Consider the following 13,985-nt stretch of genomic DNA (forward strand, 5'->3'; position numbering starts at 1 on the left):
GAGAAACCCTGGCAGAAACGTCGGTCTGCAGGCCGACGGGGCGGGGCGGGAAGCCCAGAGACCAAAATGCTGACCGTGAGATTTTCATCCGAGTGGTTCCTTCTCTTTTGGCTTAGCTGTACTTGACTTTTCTCTAGGGTGCAGACGTTTACCGTCAACATGATTTTACACATTTCAGTGAAAAGAGTGAAGGCTCTAGGGGGCCTCCCCCACCTCCCAGTTTTCATGACACCCTCAACCTCCTAGGCCTTTAACGTCAACATGGTTGTTCGTACTCCCGAGCTTCGCGGGGTAAAAAGTTCTAAAGTGAAGGTGCTCGTAGCAACCAGCTCGCCACGTGCCACGTCCCCTTTATTAGGGGATCCTGCTAAGTGCTTTGACTTGTAACGACAATATTGTAACTAGGGAGTGAAAATATTGTGACAAGCCAGAGAATTTCAGGTTGCCATGGAAACCTTCCCCCGGCTGTCCCCAGTGAGGTGGGCTTGGCTGCAGGTGTCGCTGCAGGCGGCCGCTTGGCTTTGTTTCAGCTCGTTTGGGGCCCTGTCGTTCCGCAGCTCGTGGGCAGTTTGGGGCCTCAGCGCGAGGAGCTGCCAGATGGGGGGCGTCTCTGTTCACCCTTTCGTGTCTTTGGGGCTGTGCGAGGGGCTGCGTGAGAGTGAAGCTTTCGCGGGGGCGTCGGGCGTCCAGGAGTGACAGCTGGCTGTCGGCACATGGCTCTGTGTCCTCCAGCAGGTCACGCGCTCATGGACCGGTGAGCGGGCAGCCCTGTTCTGGACGAACCCAGCCATCCCTGTCCTGAAACCTGCCTTAAGCTTCGTCCAGGGAGAGCTGGAAATAAGAGGGTCTGAACGAGGACATCGGGGAGGCGGCCTCCTGCTCCCCGCCGGTGGGGCTCGGTCTTGGCAGGGGCGTGAGCCTCGCTGGGGGGGCTTGGTCTTGGCAGGGGCATGAGCCTCGCTGGGTGGCGCATGGCCAGAGCTGGCCCAGGCAGTTTGCTGGGAAAAGAGGAAGGAAAAAAGCACCTATGGGAAAGTATGCCTTGCCCAAGTCTGCTCACTTTGATGATGAAAAAGTAGGGGCACATCTCCTCCAACCCAGGAATACTCAGCCTTTCTTTTTCCTGGGGACCTTCCCCGCTGCTGTTCTTGAGCAGGACCTGAGTTGAGTCCAGTTGAGACCCCAGGGCGGGCTCGCTGCACTCGGCCCGCGGACCCTGGGCAGCCGGACAGAGGCCTCGGCTCTGACTGGCCTTTGCTGCTCTGGGGTGGGACGGGCTTGGTGGCTGGTGCCCGAGTGTGAGTCCCTGCCCCCTCTCTTCTGTGCAGGGCCCCCGGGGACCGACAGCCCGCTCTGCGTCCCCTACAAGACGCTGGTCTCCACGGTCGGAAGCATGGTGCTCAGCGAGGGCGAGGCCCAGCGGCTCATCGAGATCCTGTCCGAGAAAGCAGGTGTTGTCCAGGACACGTGGCACAAGGTGCGCCCTCCCCCCACCCCAGGGGCCAGCGCGTGGCAGTGGTTTCCTGGTCTTGGGCCCCGGCCTCCCCTGGATGGTGCCCCGCAGGCCGGCCGCACCCGGCTTGACAAGCTGCACGGAGTGTTCCTGGAACACCTCCGCTTGCCTCTCGGCAGAACTCTGTCCCCCTCCCCAGGTCGGGCTGCGTGAATCACCCGCAGATGCTTCTGCTTCAGCTGCAGCCCAGCCGCTGCAGCAGGAGGGCTGTTAAGGGCCGGGGTGGGGCGTCTGGGGGCCCAGGAGCTGGGACCCGCTGGTTTGTGGCCGGGGCTCGGGCTCAGGAAGGAGGGTGTTTGTCTCTCTGGCTTCTCTCTGTCTGGTGCTTGTGGCCAGGAGCTGCCCCAGGAGGTGCCGCGGGGCGTGTTTGTTCCTTAAACAGCTGGAATTGTAGGTAATTTTGCTGGAGGATTTTGTGGCACCTCAGTGGTGAGAGATGTTGGGAGTGTCCTGAGGCCACTGGGTCACCCCACCCCCACCCCGCCCCAGCCCTTGCTGAGTGGTGACGGGTCCTGCGGTCACAGGAGCTCCTCGCTCAGTGAGCGTTGGGCCGTCTTCTGGGCCTGAAGTGGCCGGAGGTCAAGGTGACCACTCCCCTCCAACAAGAGAGGCCTGAACTCAGCTCAGGCCACTGTCCCCAGATACCTACCCCCCACCCCCACCCCATGCCTGGGCCTCCACGCTTCAGCTGGCAGCCTGCAGGCCGGCCCCGGCAGCTGAGGGATGGGCACCAAGCCAGGGATGATGGCCGACGGCCCCCAGCAGGCCGGGAAGAGGCCCTGGCCACCATCGACCGGGGTTAGAGAAGCACCATGCTCCCACAACTACCCCAGGGGTCCAGAGCTTTGGGCCCGAGGCCTGGCCGACCGGGCGGCAGAGGCAGGGGCCACCCCCAGAAGTGTGTGCCATCGGGATGGCACCGCTCGTGCGCCATCAGGCTGCCGCTCTGCTTTTGGGTCGGGGTCTGATGGTCGGGGTGAGTCTCAAACCAGGCGTCTGCCCACCCCATTAACGCGGCTCTGTGGGCATCTCTAGGCCACTCAGAAGGGTGACCCCGTGGCGATTCTGAAACGCCAGCTGGAAGAGAAGGAGAAGCTGCTGGCCACGGAGCAGGAGGACGCGGCCGCCGCCAAGAGCAAACTGAGGGAGCTCAATAAGGTAGGGCCGGCGCCGGGTCGGCCCGGGGGCTGTGGCTGCGTGAGGACCCCTGCACAGCAGGGTCCCTCTCGGGACTGGGAACGCACGGGTGGGAGGGGACAGTCGGCCCCGCGGTTGTGGCCCCATCTTTTTAGGGTGATGCCCTGAGAGGAGGGCAGGCACAGTGGGTCCCAGGGTCTTTTCTTGAGAATTGGAGCAGAAAGCCGTGGGGAGGGCTTAGCGGGGCTGCCGCCCCTTCTCCGCTGTCCGGGGAGCGGTGCCATGGTGGTTCAGCACGTGACACGTGTGTACCCGGTGAACACTGGTCTAGAGGGCCCGTGCTGCCCCGACGGGCTGGGGGCCTCGTTCAGGAGGGGTCAGCACTCGGCCGCTCCTTGTGAGGAGGAGATCCGGGTCCCCTGCAGCGGGGCTGGTCCCTCCCCGTTTAAGCTGTCCCTCCCCGCATCGCGCCCTGCGTGGCTCTCGCCCTGTCCCCGCCTCCTCTGCGGGCCAGTGGGCGCAGGGAGGCGGCTGGGGCCTCGGAACGTCCCACACGTCTGGGCGCCTGCGTCGCTCGCTCACGAGGCGTCAGAGTTTGTCCTGAGCGACGGCCGCGGCTCCAGGCCAGACGGGAAGGTTTGTTCGGTGGGGGACGGACGGGCGGCGGGAGCGGAAGGCTTTGCCGTGGTCGCTCCTGGTCAGGCTCCGCCCGGGAGGCGGAAGGGGAAGGCCGGTCTCCGAGGCCTCCCCTAGTGCAGCCTCCTGCCCGGTGGCCTTCGTCCTCTGTCTCGGGAGTGTCCCCCGCGGCCTCGGGTTGCTGGTTGGATGCAGGGCAGCCGGAGCCACTCACCCTGCTCCCAAGAGCCGACTGCGCTTCCCTTCCCGCCCGGCTGCTGGCGCGTCCCAGGCCAGGAGCCTCTGCCCCATGGAAGTGGGCCGTGAGTCACAGGCCTCCTGCCCCAAGGGCCCACGGCCAGCAGCCACTGTGGAGTCTGTGGCTCTGGGGGCCGTTCTTCCGTATCCTCTTTCTGGACCACCTGAGGAGATGTGTTGACCCCCAAAATAAAGCTCACGTGAGAGGAAGGGGGAGTGACTTTCTGTGGCTGGTGGCTGTGTGGCGCCCCGGCCAGTTCCTCGTGCCGGCCTCGCTGAGATGAGGGTGGGCTGGACGTGTCACGAGTGAGCAGGTGCAGCCTCTGACGGTGATGGTGGCCATTGCTGGGGTCTCCGGCCACCTCGGGCCGGACAGCAGGTGTGGGGTGGGGGGTGCACCCTGCAACAGGAGGCCCCTTAGGTGCTGCTGCCCGTGCAGGACACTTGCTGCTCCCCTCCGGGGCGGCCACTTGAGTTCCAAACCCTAGCGCAGCTGACCCACAGACCCCCTCCGCCTCTCGCTCCCCTTCCCCAACCGGACGCATTTCCAGCCCTGCCCAGGCACGGCTTGGTCTCCCTGCTGCGGGACACAGGCACAGCCCCTGGGGCTCCAGGCCTTGGCTCTGAGGCAAGACGTCCGACGTCCGTCGGTACATCCAGCCGGGGCCCTGCCTCCCCCACGGCATCCTCCTCCCTGAGCCGCAGGGGGTCTTCACGGGCTCTCAGCGCTTACGCGGTCCTGGGAGGGCCGCCTCTTCAAGTGCAGGTGGCTCCCGACCTTCAGACCTGAGTCTGCTCCCCGACGCGCCTGCTCCTCACTGCCTCCCCGGGGCCTCTCATGCTCTTGCATTAGCCTCGAGTGCCCTTCACCGCTTGGCTCACTGGAAAGAGCCCCCTCCTTCAGGAAGCCCTCCAGGGCGGGGCCCCCATTTTCCCATCTCAGCTCAGAGGTCACCTTGCCTGGCAGGGGCCACTGAGGCCCAGGCATCGCCATCTATCCTTCTGTGCCCTGGAGTCCATGGATGCTGAGTCCCTGCATTTCTCTGTTGAGAGTTTCAAGCAGAGCGGAGGGGATTCCACTGCTGTGCCACGTCTCCCAGCCTAGCACCGTTGAGTAAAGTTATATGAGAAACTTCTGAGAACGTAGAAGTTCCGATTAGCTTGATCTTCCCGGGAGCTGGGGGGGTGGATAGAATCCGCGTTTCATGTTTAGTTCCCGTCACGATTTCTTTGTCCTTGTAGAGAAGTTTTTATGGTTGCAAAAGAGGGTTTTGGTGAATTCCTTTTCTCGTGATCTGTGGCTAAAGAACACAGAGGCCGTGTGGACCGTCTGCCAGATCAAGTGGGCACCTTGCAAGTGGGTGAAGTCAACAGAGTTGGGTTCAAAGACCATTCTGGGCACCAGTTCACGGGCTCGGGCGTCCTGAGACCTCCGTCCTGGTTTCTGAGCGTTTTCGGGGACGTGTTCAGGGATTTGAGGAACCACACGTGGCTCCGGAGCCGTCCTTCTGGAAAACCGCCTTTCCAGCTGTCATCTGCTTGGGCACCGGGGCCTCTGTCCCGAGGTGACACTCTGGGCTGGACCCCATCCTGTCCTCGCTCGGGCCCGAGAGGCTGGGCTCCGAATCCTCGGTGGACAAGGAGACCCTCAGGGCGGGGGTGCTCCAGTCCACGCCTCAGCCGCCTCGGGAGATTCTCGGTGCTGGGCCCGCTTGGCCTGGGGAGCAGAGTGAGTTTCTGGGCTGGTGGTGTCGTGACGGTGCCTCCCAGCTCAGTCAGAGGAAGTGGGGCTCCGGCCCCCAGCAGCAGGCCTGCCTTTCAAGAAAATAAGTCCGACCATTGCAACTGAATTAAGAATTTGACAGACAGGAGGAGTCCTGGGATTCTGAGCTCCTAGAAGAAAGAGAAGCTGTGGAGGATGAAACAGATGCCCCGAGGAAAATCTGGCCTTTCTTTGCCTTTAAAAAGCCCCAGGGGCAAAAGGAAGGGAAATCCCATTGAATCCTGGTGGCCTTAAGACCCTGTCCCAGGAGACTGGGACCTTTACACCCTGAGCCAGGTGGATGCCCAGAACTGCCCGAGGCCTGCTCAGGGTGGGGAAGGCCCTCCCCAGACCTATGCTCAGCCTCCGGGCGTCCGGCATGGTGGGCGGAGGGCCACCTCTGTGTGGCCGTGATTCTTCATCAGGGGCTGGACCGTGTACTTAGGGGCCTCCATTCTGCTTGGGGTGGGGTGGCAGGCATGGGTCAGAGGAAACCTGCCGGAGCCCTGAATCCCCGCCGAGCAGCCAGCTCAGCCAGAGGAGGGGCGCCTCGCATACCATCCCTTCTGGGACCCTCGTGGGCCCACAGGGCCCCAGGTTCCTGCCCATCCTGTCGCTTAGGGCTGCTCTCGGCCTTCGAAAGCGTGTCCTCCCCGAGGCTCTGTGAGCTCAGCTTCAAACCAGAGATGGGGAGCCTCGCCTTACTGAGAGGATTGAAGGAACGAGGCACATGCGTGTCCCAGAGTGGCCTCTGCCCCTGTGGGCCCTCACCCTGGGCACAGCCAGGAAGAGGATTGTCTTTGAAGAGCGGGGCCAGGGGTCCCGGATGGTCCCAGGGAACGCCAGGCATGCAGAGCTGCCCTGGCACCCAGCGGCCACCCGCTCAGCCCGGCCCTTCCCTGGCCTCCGGTTCTGTCCCATCTCAGACGGGAGGGACCGTCTGGCCCTTTGGGATAGACCTCCCTAGCATCCCGGCCTGGAGAAGAGGAGGCTCTCCCGCTTCTCTGGTCCACTGCCCAGGACGGGGAGGGGCCTTGAATCTCGTGGGACTTGTGCCCCAGTCTGGCTGGAGGCCCCCTCGACAGAGAGGACCCCCGCCCGGGGGCCAGTGCACGGGCCCCTCCTCACACTGTCACTTCCTGCTCCCCCATGGTTTCCGTCCACTGCCATTCCTTCTGCGATGATGGAGACCCCGTCCCTCGGCCAGCCCTTCCCACCCTGCTCTCTGCCCCTGCCTGAGGCTCTGGGTCCCCAGGCCCCGCGTCCCGTGTTCATTGTGGGCATCTGGCACTGACCGGAGCAGACATTCCAGGGATAGGGCGGTGGACCGAGTGGCTGTCCACGGGGACCTAGGCCCTCCAGGAGTGGGCTGACCCCTCGGCCGTCAAGGCTTGCTGCCTTGTCAGTCCTGACAGAGATACTCAAGTAGGAGAGGGCGTTCCGGGGCCTGGCTGTCGGGGACTGAGCCAAACCAGTGTGTTGTAATCCCAGCAGGGTTCAGCCAGTGCCCCTGGAGAGCCCAGGGACAGGATGCCACGTTCCCCAGCTCCTACCTGTATCCACTGCGCCCACTGTGTTCAAGGCCTGATGGCCAGCCCTCCACCAGTCAGGCCGGCAGGGATTCCGGGGGTCCCTCCTCATCCGTTGCTCGTTCTGGGCTGTGGCTGCTCGGGTCTGTCCGAGAGCTCAGGATGGGAGTCTTGTGGCTCTGTGGTCAGGCTTCTCCTGGCCCCAGGTCATGCTCCGGGTCATGATGGTCTTGGTTTCATCTCGTAAGCTGCCCCCGCCCGCCTCACCGGCCTCTCTGCCCTCTGCTTTCTCCCAGGAGCTGGCAGCGGAAAAGGCCAAGGCAGCAGCCGGGGAGGCCAAAGTGAAAAAGCAGCTGGTGGCCCGGGAGCAGGAGATCACGGCCGTGCAGGCGCGCATGCAGGCCAGCTACCGGGAACATGTGCAGGAGGTGCAGCAGCTGCAGGGCAAGGTGGGCAGCAGGGCGGGCACGGGTGCCCGCGGGGGGGCCCTCACCATCGGGTTTGTTTGGGGGAGGGTGGTTTTACCTGGCCAGGTGGTGTGTGTGTTTAACGTTAATAACCAGGAAGATGTATGTACATTTTAAAGAGCATTGTCTGAAAGCACTCTGGTCCCAAGTGGTCAGCACTGCATCCTTTTCCCTGGGGGCCCATGGGTCAAGTTCACAGCCTCTCCATGACCCTGGAGTCATGCCGGCTCCACCTCCTCCACTCGAGGTTGGGAGAACGCCGTAAAACAAGAGGCCCGAAAAACCGCACAGCCCCAGCGGAGGGCCGGGCCAGCCCTGGCCTGCACAGTCAGCGCCCTGCACTCCGCTCCCAGCGGGCTGCGCCACGGGGGCTCAGAGGGCAGGAAACGGGCATCTTCGGGGTGACCGTAGGCTGTGGCTTGCGGCCCTTTGCTGGGTCTCAGAGCCTCGGTCGGGCAGAGCGCACCAGCACCGTCGGGGGCTTCGGGCTGAGTGCTCGGCTGTGCACTTTTCCGGCCCCTGTTCCGAGGGGGCCTCCCCACCTCGGGTAGAGAAGGCGGAGCCCTCCGGGCTTTTGTCTGCGGGCTGGGATCTTGCCGGCCTTGCTCCGACGTGGCTCTGTTTGTCAGGCCGAGCGGCCTCTGATGCCCCTTGGATGACCTTTCAGATCCGGACGCTCCAGGAGCAGCTGGAGAATGGCCCCAACACGCAGCTGGCCCGCCTGCAGCAGGAGAACTCCATCCTGAGGGACGCCTTGAACCAGGCCACGAGCCAGGTGGAGAGCAAGTAAGCCCTGCCTCCCTGGCCGGACCCCGGCACCTCCCCGAGGGCCCGGAGTGGGCAGGGTCCCTCTGTGAGCCTTCAGCACGTGGCCGGCGACCTCTCGTGTGGTCAGGCCCTGGGAGGGCGAGTGAGCTCCAGCCCGTGCCCAGCGGCCGTGTCACCAGATCCCCTCAGGTCCTGGCTTTGCTGGGAGAGCAGATACTTTTTCATGTCTATTTTCACAGTGTCTTGCTTCTGGCCCAGAGTATCAGAGCCAGGCTGACCATCCAAGATGAGGGTCTGGTGTGGTGTGGGCCCTGCCGTGGGCCTGAGTGCCCTGATCCCCCTGGTCGGGTCTCCTGTGTAGGAGGGGACGTCTGCCGCTCAGGAGCTGAAGCCGGGAGGCCTCCGTGAGCTGGCAGAGGCCACTCCCCAGGGGGCAGGGCTCAGCGTCACCCTGTTAGGGACACTGTCTTCTGTGTCCCTGGTTTGAGCATCACCATCCCAGCAGGCTGGCCAGCAGGAAGCCCCACTGCATTTTCTTTTGGTTCCCGTTTCTTTGCCTTCTCTCGTCCGGGGTGTCCTGTAGGGATTTCTGGGGTGCTGGTTATCCCCAGAGCATCCCTTCTCCCCCAGGGGAGGCTGACGGGAGCAGAGAGAGCAGGCGCCCGTAGCGGGAGGGCAGGTGGGAAGAGTCGCCCACGAGCGGCACCGGGAGCGAAGCCTGTGCTCACAAGGCTGCTCTTCCTGGCGGCCCCGCTGACTCGGAGTGAGGTTGATGGCCACCCTCCTCGCTGGTCCCTTCTCTCAGGGGTCCCTGTCTTCATCTCCGTCCTGACCTGCTGGCAGGTTGATGGTCTGGGGCTGCGGTTTCCTCAGCAGTCACGGCAGAAGGTGACTGTGGGCATGGAGGGACACTGGCTTCCTTCTCATGTAGGGCCCACTACAGGCTCCATCCTGGGGACAGCTCTAAAGCCTGGCCCTGAGTTGCGGCCGCTGACTCCATCAGCTTGCGGACACTGCCGTGTGGGACGGGTGCCCCCACGTCCCTCCCAGAGCTTCATGTCGTTCCCAAGGGGCCATGCAGCTGGCCTCCCACCCCCATCCCCATCCCTGGTACCGGAGTGCAGCCTCGCGTGGGCTCCCCAGTCTCCATTCTTGGCCCTGGAAAGCGTGCACTGAGGGCCCCGCAGAGGGCTTTGGGGTGGCCTCCCCCGTGCAGATGGGGAGCCCACATCTCCCCTCCCCAGGCAGCAGGGCAGAGCTGGTCTTGGCCAGGTTTCCTGCCTCCCAGGGCTGTGGACCGTCTCCTCTGTCGCCTTCGCCTGGTCTGGTACTGTCCCTTGGCTGGACGGTCAGTCCTGCTGTAAAGAGGTGTCTTTTGTGCTGTGAAGGAGGCTGCACGCTGACGACCTCCTCATGCTGGGAAAGGCGGGTCCGGAGCTGCCCCTTTTTGCTGTCAGTCACGTCTCCTTCCTTCCCTCCTGAACCTCCTCGCCGGTCCTGAGACCCAGCTCTTGTGCAGCGTTGAGGGGTCTCGTGTAAAATGCCGCACCCTCTTTCCCTGCCTGGCTGTGGTCCAGTCAGCCAGTGAATCCAGCGTGTGGACTCGAGCGGGCTGCTGGCCCCGGCCCTGCAGGGCAGCATCCCAGGGCTCATTTGGGCCCAGACCAGCCGTGAGGAATCAGCCATTTCTGTCAGGGGCTCCGTGGGCTGCTTTAGTGCACATTTTGCCCTTGGCTTTTGCTGGTCCCTCCACCGTGCTTGTAAAACAGCATCTTCAACAAAACACGTCACACCCACATGGCTGATTATATAGAGGGCCTCAGAGGGGCTCCAAGACTGGGGCAGCTACTTAAGAAAGAGCAGGTGCCCCAGAGGAAGGGCTCAGACCTCCGGTCCCATCTCCCGGGGCGGCTCTCGGGGCTGGTGAGAGCTGACTTGAGCCCTCTTCTGTCCGTCATGCGGGGCCTCCTGACTGTCTTGCAGGCAGAATGCAGAGCTGGCCAAGCTCCGGCAGGAGCTGGGCAAGGTCAGCAAGGAGCTGGTGGAGAAGTCGGAGGCCGCACGGCAGGAGGAGCAGCAGCGGAAGGCCCTGGAGGCCAAGGCAGCTGCCTTCGAGAAGCAGGTCCTGCAGCTGCAGGTGAGTTGGGGTGCAGCCGCCTTGGTGCCCGTGCATCCTGCCCGCCAAGCTCTACGCACGGCCACCCTGGGTCCTCCCTTCTCAGCTGTGACTGTGACTGCAGTGGACCCAGGCAGGGCTGGGGCTGGAACCCTCGACCTTGACCTTGTTAGTAGTGATACCTGGTCAGCATCGAGTGGGTGCTTTCTGTGTGCTAAGCGTTGTTCTGAACATTTACAAGCTTACTCAGGTAATTCTCATTGTAACCTTATGGCGTAGATACTGTTATTATCTGTAATTTACCCAGAAGGAAATTGGAGGCACAAAGTTAAGCAACTCCGCCAGTTCACCCACAGCCAGGGTTTGACCCCCAGGGCAGCCCCAGAGCAGTCACCGTCCCACACTTGCCACACCTGTGGTGTCACAGCTCCGGCCGCAGCCAGGCCAGCAGGCGCAGCCTCTGGCTTCAAGGCCCAGTGGGTGTTCTTTCTTCTCAGCCTCTGGATGTGGCCCGGAAGCTCGTATTTTCCCAGGGGGACGCCTGTTGTCCGGAGGGAGGAAGACTGTCCCCTCCCTGCCCCATAGGCGCTGGGCAGCAACCAGTGGGGCCCCTCAGTCTCAGGGCCTCCCTGCTCATTGGCCCAACGAGTGCTGCGTCCCTCAGCTGGCCTGTTGCGGGGTAGGGTGACCGGGCGTGGGGCAGTTGTCATACCTCTGTGCGTGTAACTTCTCTGGAGGACAAGGAAGCCCTGGAGACCCACGCAGCTTTGCACCTGTTTCTGCTCAGTCACTGAAGCTCTCGGCTGTAGCGTGTTGGGGCAGTGGGGCTGTTTTATGGAAGGGACTAGAACGACAGACACGAAATTGTAAGACTGATGTGTGTGTGCCTAAGAACAGGCACAGATAAACAAAGTTTGGATTGTTTGGGTGGAATTGAGATGGATAATCTGGTGTAAAGTAGGTCCACCCTGAGCAGTGAGATCAGAGCCCCTGGGGAGGGCCTGGTGGTTATGTTCTGAAGGCTGTCGGGTGGTCCTGGTGCTTCCGGGGCTGGAGCCTTCACTCTGGGCCTTCACTCTGGGCGCCCGGGTTGTCACCATCACTGTAGCCAGGAAGCCCCAGGCCGCGAGCATCTCCTCCCTCTGTCACAGAGTCCCCGTGGTATTGATAGTGAGGCCTGGATCTCAGAGCGGCAGTTTCCCCACCTGTAATGTGGGTGTGGTGGTGGTACCTGTGTCTTGGGGTGGCTGGGGATTAACCATACTGACGCACACGGATGCCTTGCCTAGAACTGCTTAACAGCCGTATGACCTTTACCAGGCCCCCTCGGGAAATCTCCAGCTCAGGCTGGACGTTTAGGTTGTAGGAAGCTTCTCCCTGTGCCACACTCAGGTGAAAATGGGCCTTTGCCTTTCTGGGACTGTCCTGCCTTCATCTGAGGCCTCTTCCCCAGGAGCCTGCTCTTCAGGGTCCAGGGTGGCCTCTTGGCCTTTTCTAGCAGGTGAACTTACCTGGAAATCCAGGAGGCTTATATAAGTCATCGGCACAGGACGGCAGGGTGTGAGGAGCTCTAGACGGCAGAGCTGGCTGAGGGCCCACCTCCTGCCGCGTCCTCCCGGCCCTCCTCCCTCTGCCGGCCCCCAGGCGTCTCACAAGGAGAGCGAGGAGGCCCTGCAGAAGCGCCTGGATGAGGTGAGCCGGGAGCTGTGCCGCTCGCAGACCAGCCACGCCAGCCTCCGGGCGGACGCCGAGAAGGCCCGGGAGCAGCAGCAGCAGATGGCTGGTGAGGGCGGCGTAGGGGGCCGGCTCCGTGGTGGGGGGGGGCGAGGGCAGCCGGGACCCCTGACTCCCCACCCGTCAGGGGACGCGCCGGGGGTGCCCGGGGTCAGGCCTGGGCTGCGGAGGACTGGACGTGGGGGGCGGGGCCTGTGGGGGTGTGGCCTGTGGGGGCGGGATATGGGGTGGGGCGTAGCCTGTGGGGCGGGGTACGGGGGCGGGCTCGAGGTGGAAGATGCTGCCCCTTCGGCCTTACTTGCTGTGGGGCCCACCTGGGCCGTGATGCTCCTGGGGCTGCTGCCGGCCTTCTGTTCCAACCCAGTCAGGCCTAGAGGCCAGCCAGATTTGGAAGGTGGGTTTATGGTCCCCGTGTGCTCACAAGTCACCTTCTCAAACGGGAGGTGGTGACGAAACCCAGGGCACCAAGGGCCCCTAGAGAAGCAGGGCAGACCGTGCCGGTGAGGGCTCACCAGTACTTCTGGAGCCACTGCTGGGGGCTGAGCACTCCTGTGGGTGCCCGGGGCTTGGCCGGGAGTGAAGCAGCGGGCTTGGGGCCGTGTTCCAGCAGGAGAGACGGGCACAGTAGATGGATCCATGTCGACAGACTTCAAGTAGGCAGCGTGACCGAGAGCAGGTCCTAGAAACGGCAAGCTGTGTCTGTGAAGGGCCAGGCAGTAAATACGTTCGGCTTTGTAGGCCAAACGGTGTTTGTCACAACTGCTCAGCTCTGCTGCCACAGTGCAAAAGCCACCCTAAACAGACAGGCCTGGCTGCGTGCCAATAAAGCTTTATTTTCAAGAACAGGTGGTGGGCTGGGTTGGCCCAAGGGCCTAGTTTGCTGACCCCTGCTATGATGGGCCAGGTGTGGCTTTGAGTGGTCAGGGGAGGCCTCTCTGGGGAGAAGGGGGTGTTTAAGCCCAAGGTCTGGATGATGGGAAGAGGCCAGCCTCACAGACACCGTGAAGGGGCCCCGAGAATGGGAGTGAACCTGAACTTGGCCTGTACAAGAAACAGACGCAGGTCAGCAAGCGAGACTGGAGAAGAAGGCAGTGGCTAGTGTGGGGTAGACGGGCAGGGCCGGGTGACCCTCCTTTGAAGAGTTCAGGGGCCGTGTGGAGTGATGAGGGGGCTGGGAGCATGGGCAGGGCTGGCGGGATCCCATCTGCACTTCTGGATGCTCTGGCTCCAGGTGGGGACCAGGGATGGGTCCTTGCAGTTGTCGGACCAAAGGCACCTGGGCTAGGCCCAGGCAGCCACGGAGTCGCTGGTGGATTCGGCAGGCAGTGGACGTTGGATCCACAGGCCTGGTAGATGAGTGAGAGGCGGGGGCACAGGAAAGCAGAACAGCCACAGCGAGGGGACCAGGAGGCCTGAGCAGAGCTGCATGTGGACGTGGCCGGCGTCTGAGCCCGGGCTCGGGGAGGAGACCCGGGCCGGGCCGCCGTTCGGAGTCAGACACACGTGGAGGACTTTCAGAGCCTTGGTGGGGCTTAGCGGCGGTCACCGAGGGAGGACACGCTGAGGCGCCCCCCTGGCCCTGGTCTCAGCGACGTGAGCCCATCTCCCAGAGAGCAAGGCTTTAGAAACTGCAACAGGAGCCCATTCAGTTTTCCATCTTTTCCTGAGTGATCCGGGGGCGTTCTGTTCTACCCTAGTGAGTCCTTGAGAAGGAAGCCAGGCTGTGACTTTCTCCACCAGCTAACGGGGCACCCAGGGGTCAGGGGAGAGCCAGGAAGCCCGCGGGCGTGCACTGGGCAGCATGGGGTGCCTGTGCGGGCCTTCCCCACACCCTGCTACCCGTCGGCCTCCCTCCCCGCAGAGCTGCACGGCAAGCTGCAGTCCTCCGAGGCTGAGGTGAGGAGCAGGTGCGAGGAGCTGAGCAGTGTCCACGGGCAGCTGGACGAGGCCAAGGCGCAAAACTCGCAGCTCACGGAGAGGATCCGCTCCATCGAGGCCCTGCTGGAGGCGAGCCAGGCCCGGGACGCCCAGGTCAGCTGCACCTCCTCCTGGGGGTGCCCCCACCCACCCCACAGGGGCCCGGCCC

General features: G+C 63.3%; 1 protein-coding gene across 1 annotated transcript in view; it reads left to right on the top strand.

Annotated features, from left to right (window-relative positions):
* The window catches only part of RRBP1 (ribosome binding protein 1), a 59,302-nt gene that overhangs the window by 34,164 nt on the left and 11,153 nt on the right, over positions 1–13,985 (top strand). Inside the window, exons 3-9 of the mRNA XM_079719679.1 lie at positions 1,329–1,477; positions 2,549–2,671; positions 7,111–7,263; positions 7,949–8,067; positions 10,033–10,186; positions 11,810–11,948; positions 13,761–13,930. Coding sequence (XP_079575805.1) covers positions 1,329–1,477; positions 2,549–2,671; positions 7,111–7,263; positions 7,949–8,067; positions 10,033–10,186; positions 11,810–11,948; positions 13,761–13,930 — 1,007 coding nt within the window. The remainder of the gene's footprint in view (positions 1–1,328; positions 1,478–2,548; positions 2,672–7,110; positions 7,264–7,948; positions 8,068–10,032; positions 10,187–11,809; positions 11,949–13,760; positions 13,931–13,985) is intronic.

This window comes from Hyperoodon ampullatus (assembly GCF_949752795.1).
Source record: "Hyperoodon ampullatus genome assembly, chromosome: 14".
In the NCBI taxonomy this organism is placed as follows: Eukaryota; Metazoa; Chordata; class Mammalia; order Artiodactyla; family Ziphiidae; genus Hyperoodon; species Hyperoodon ampullatus.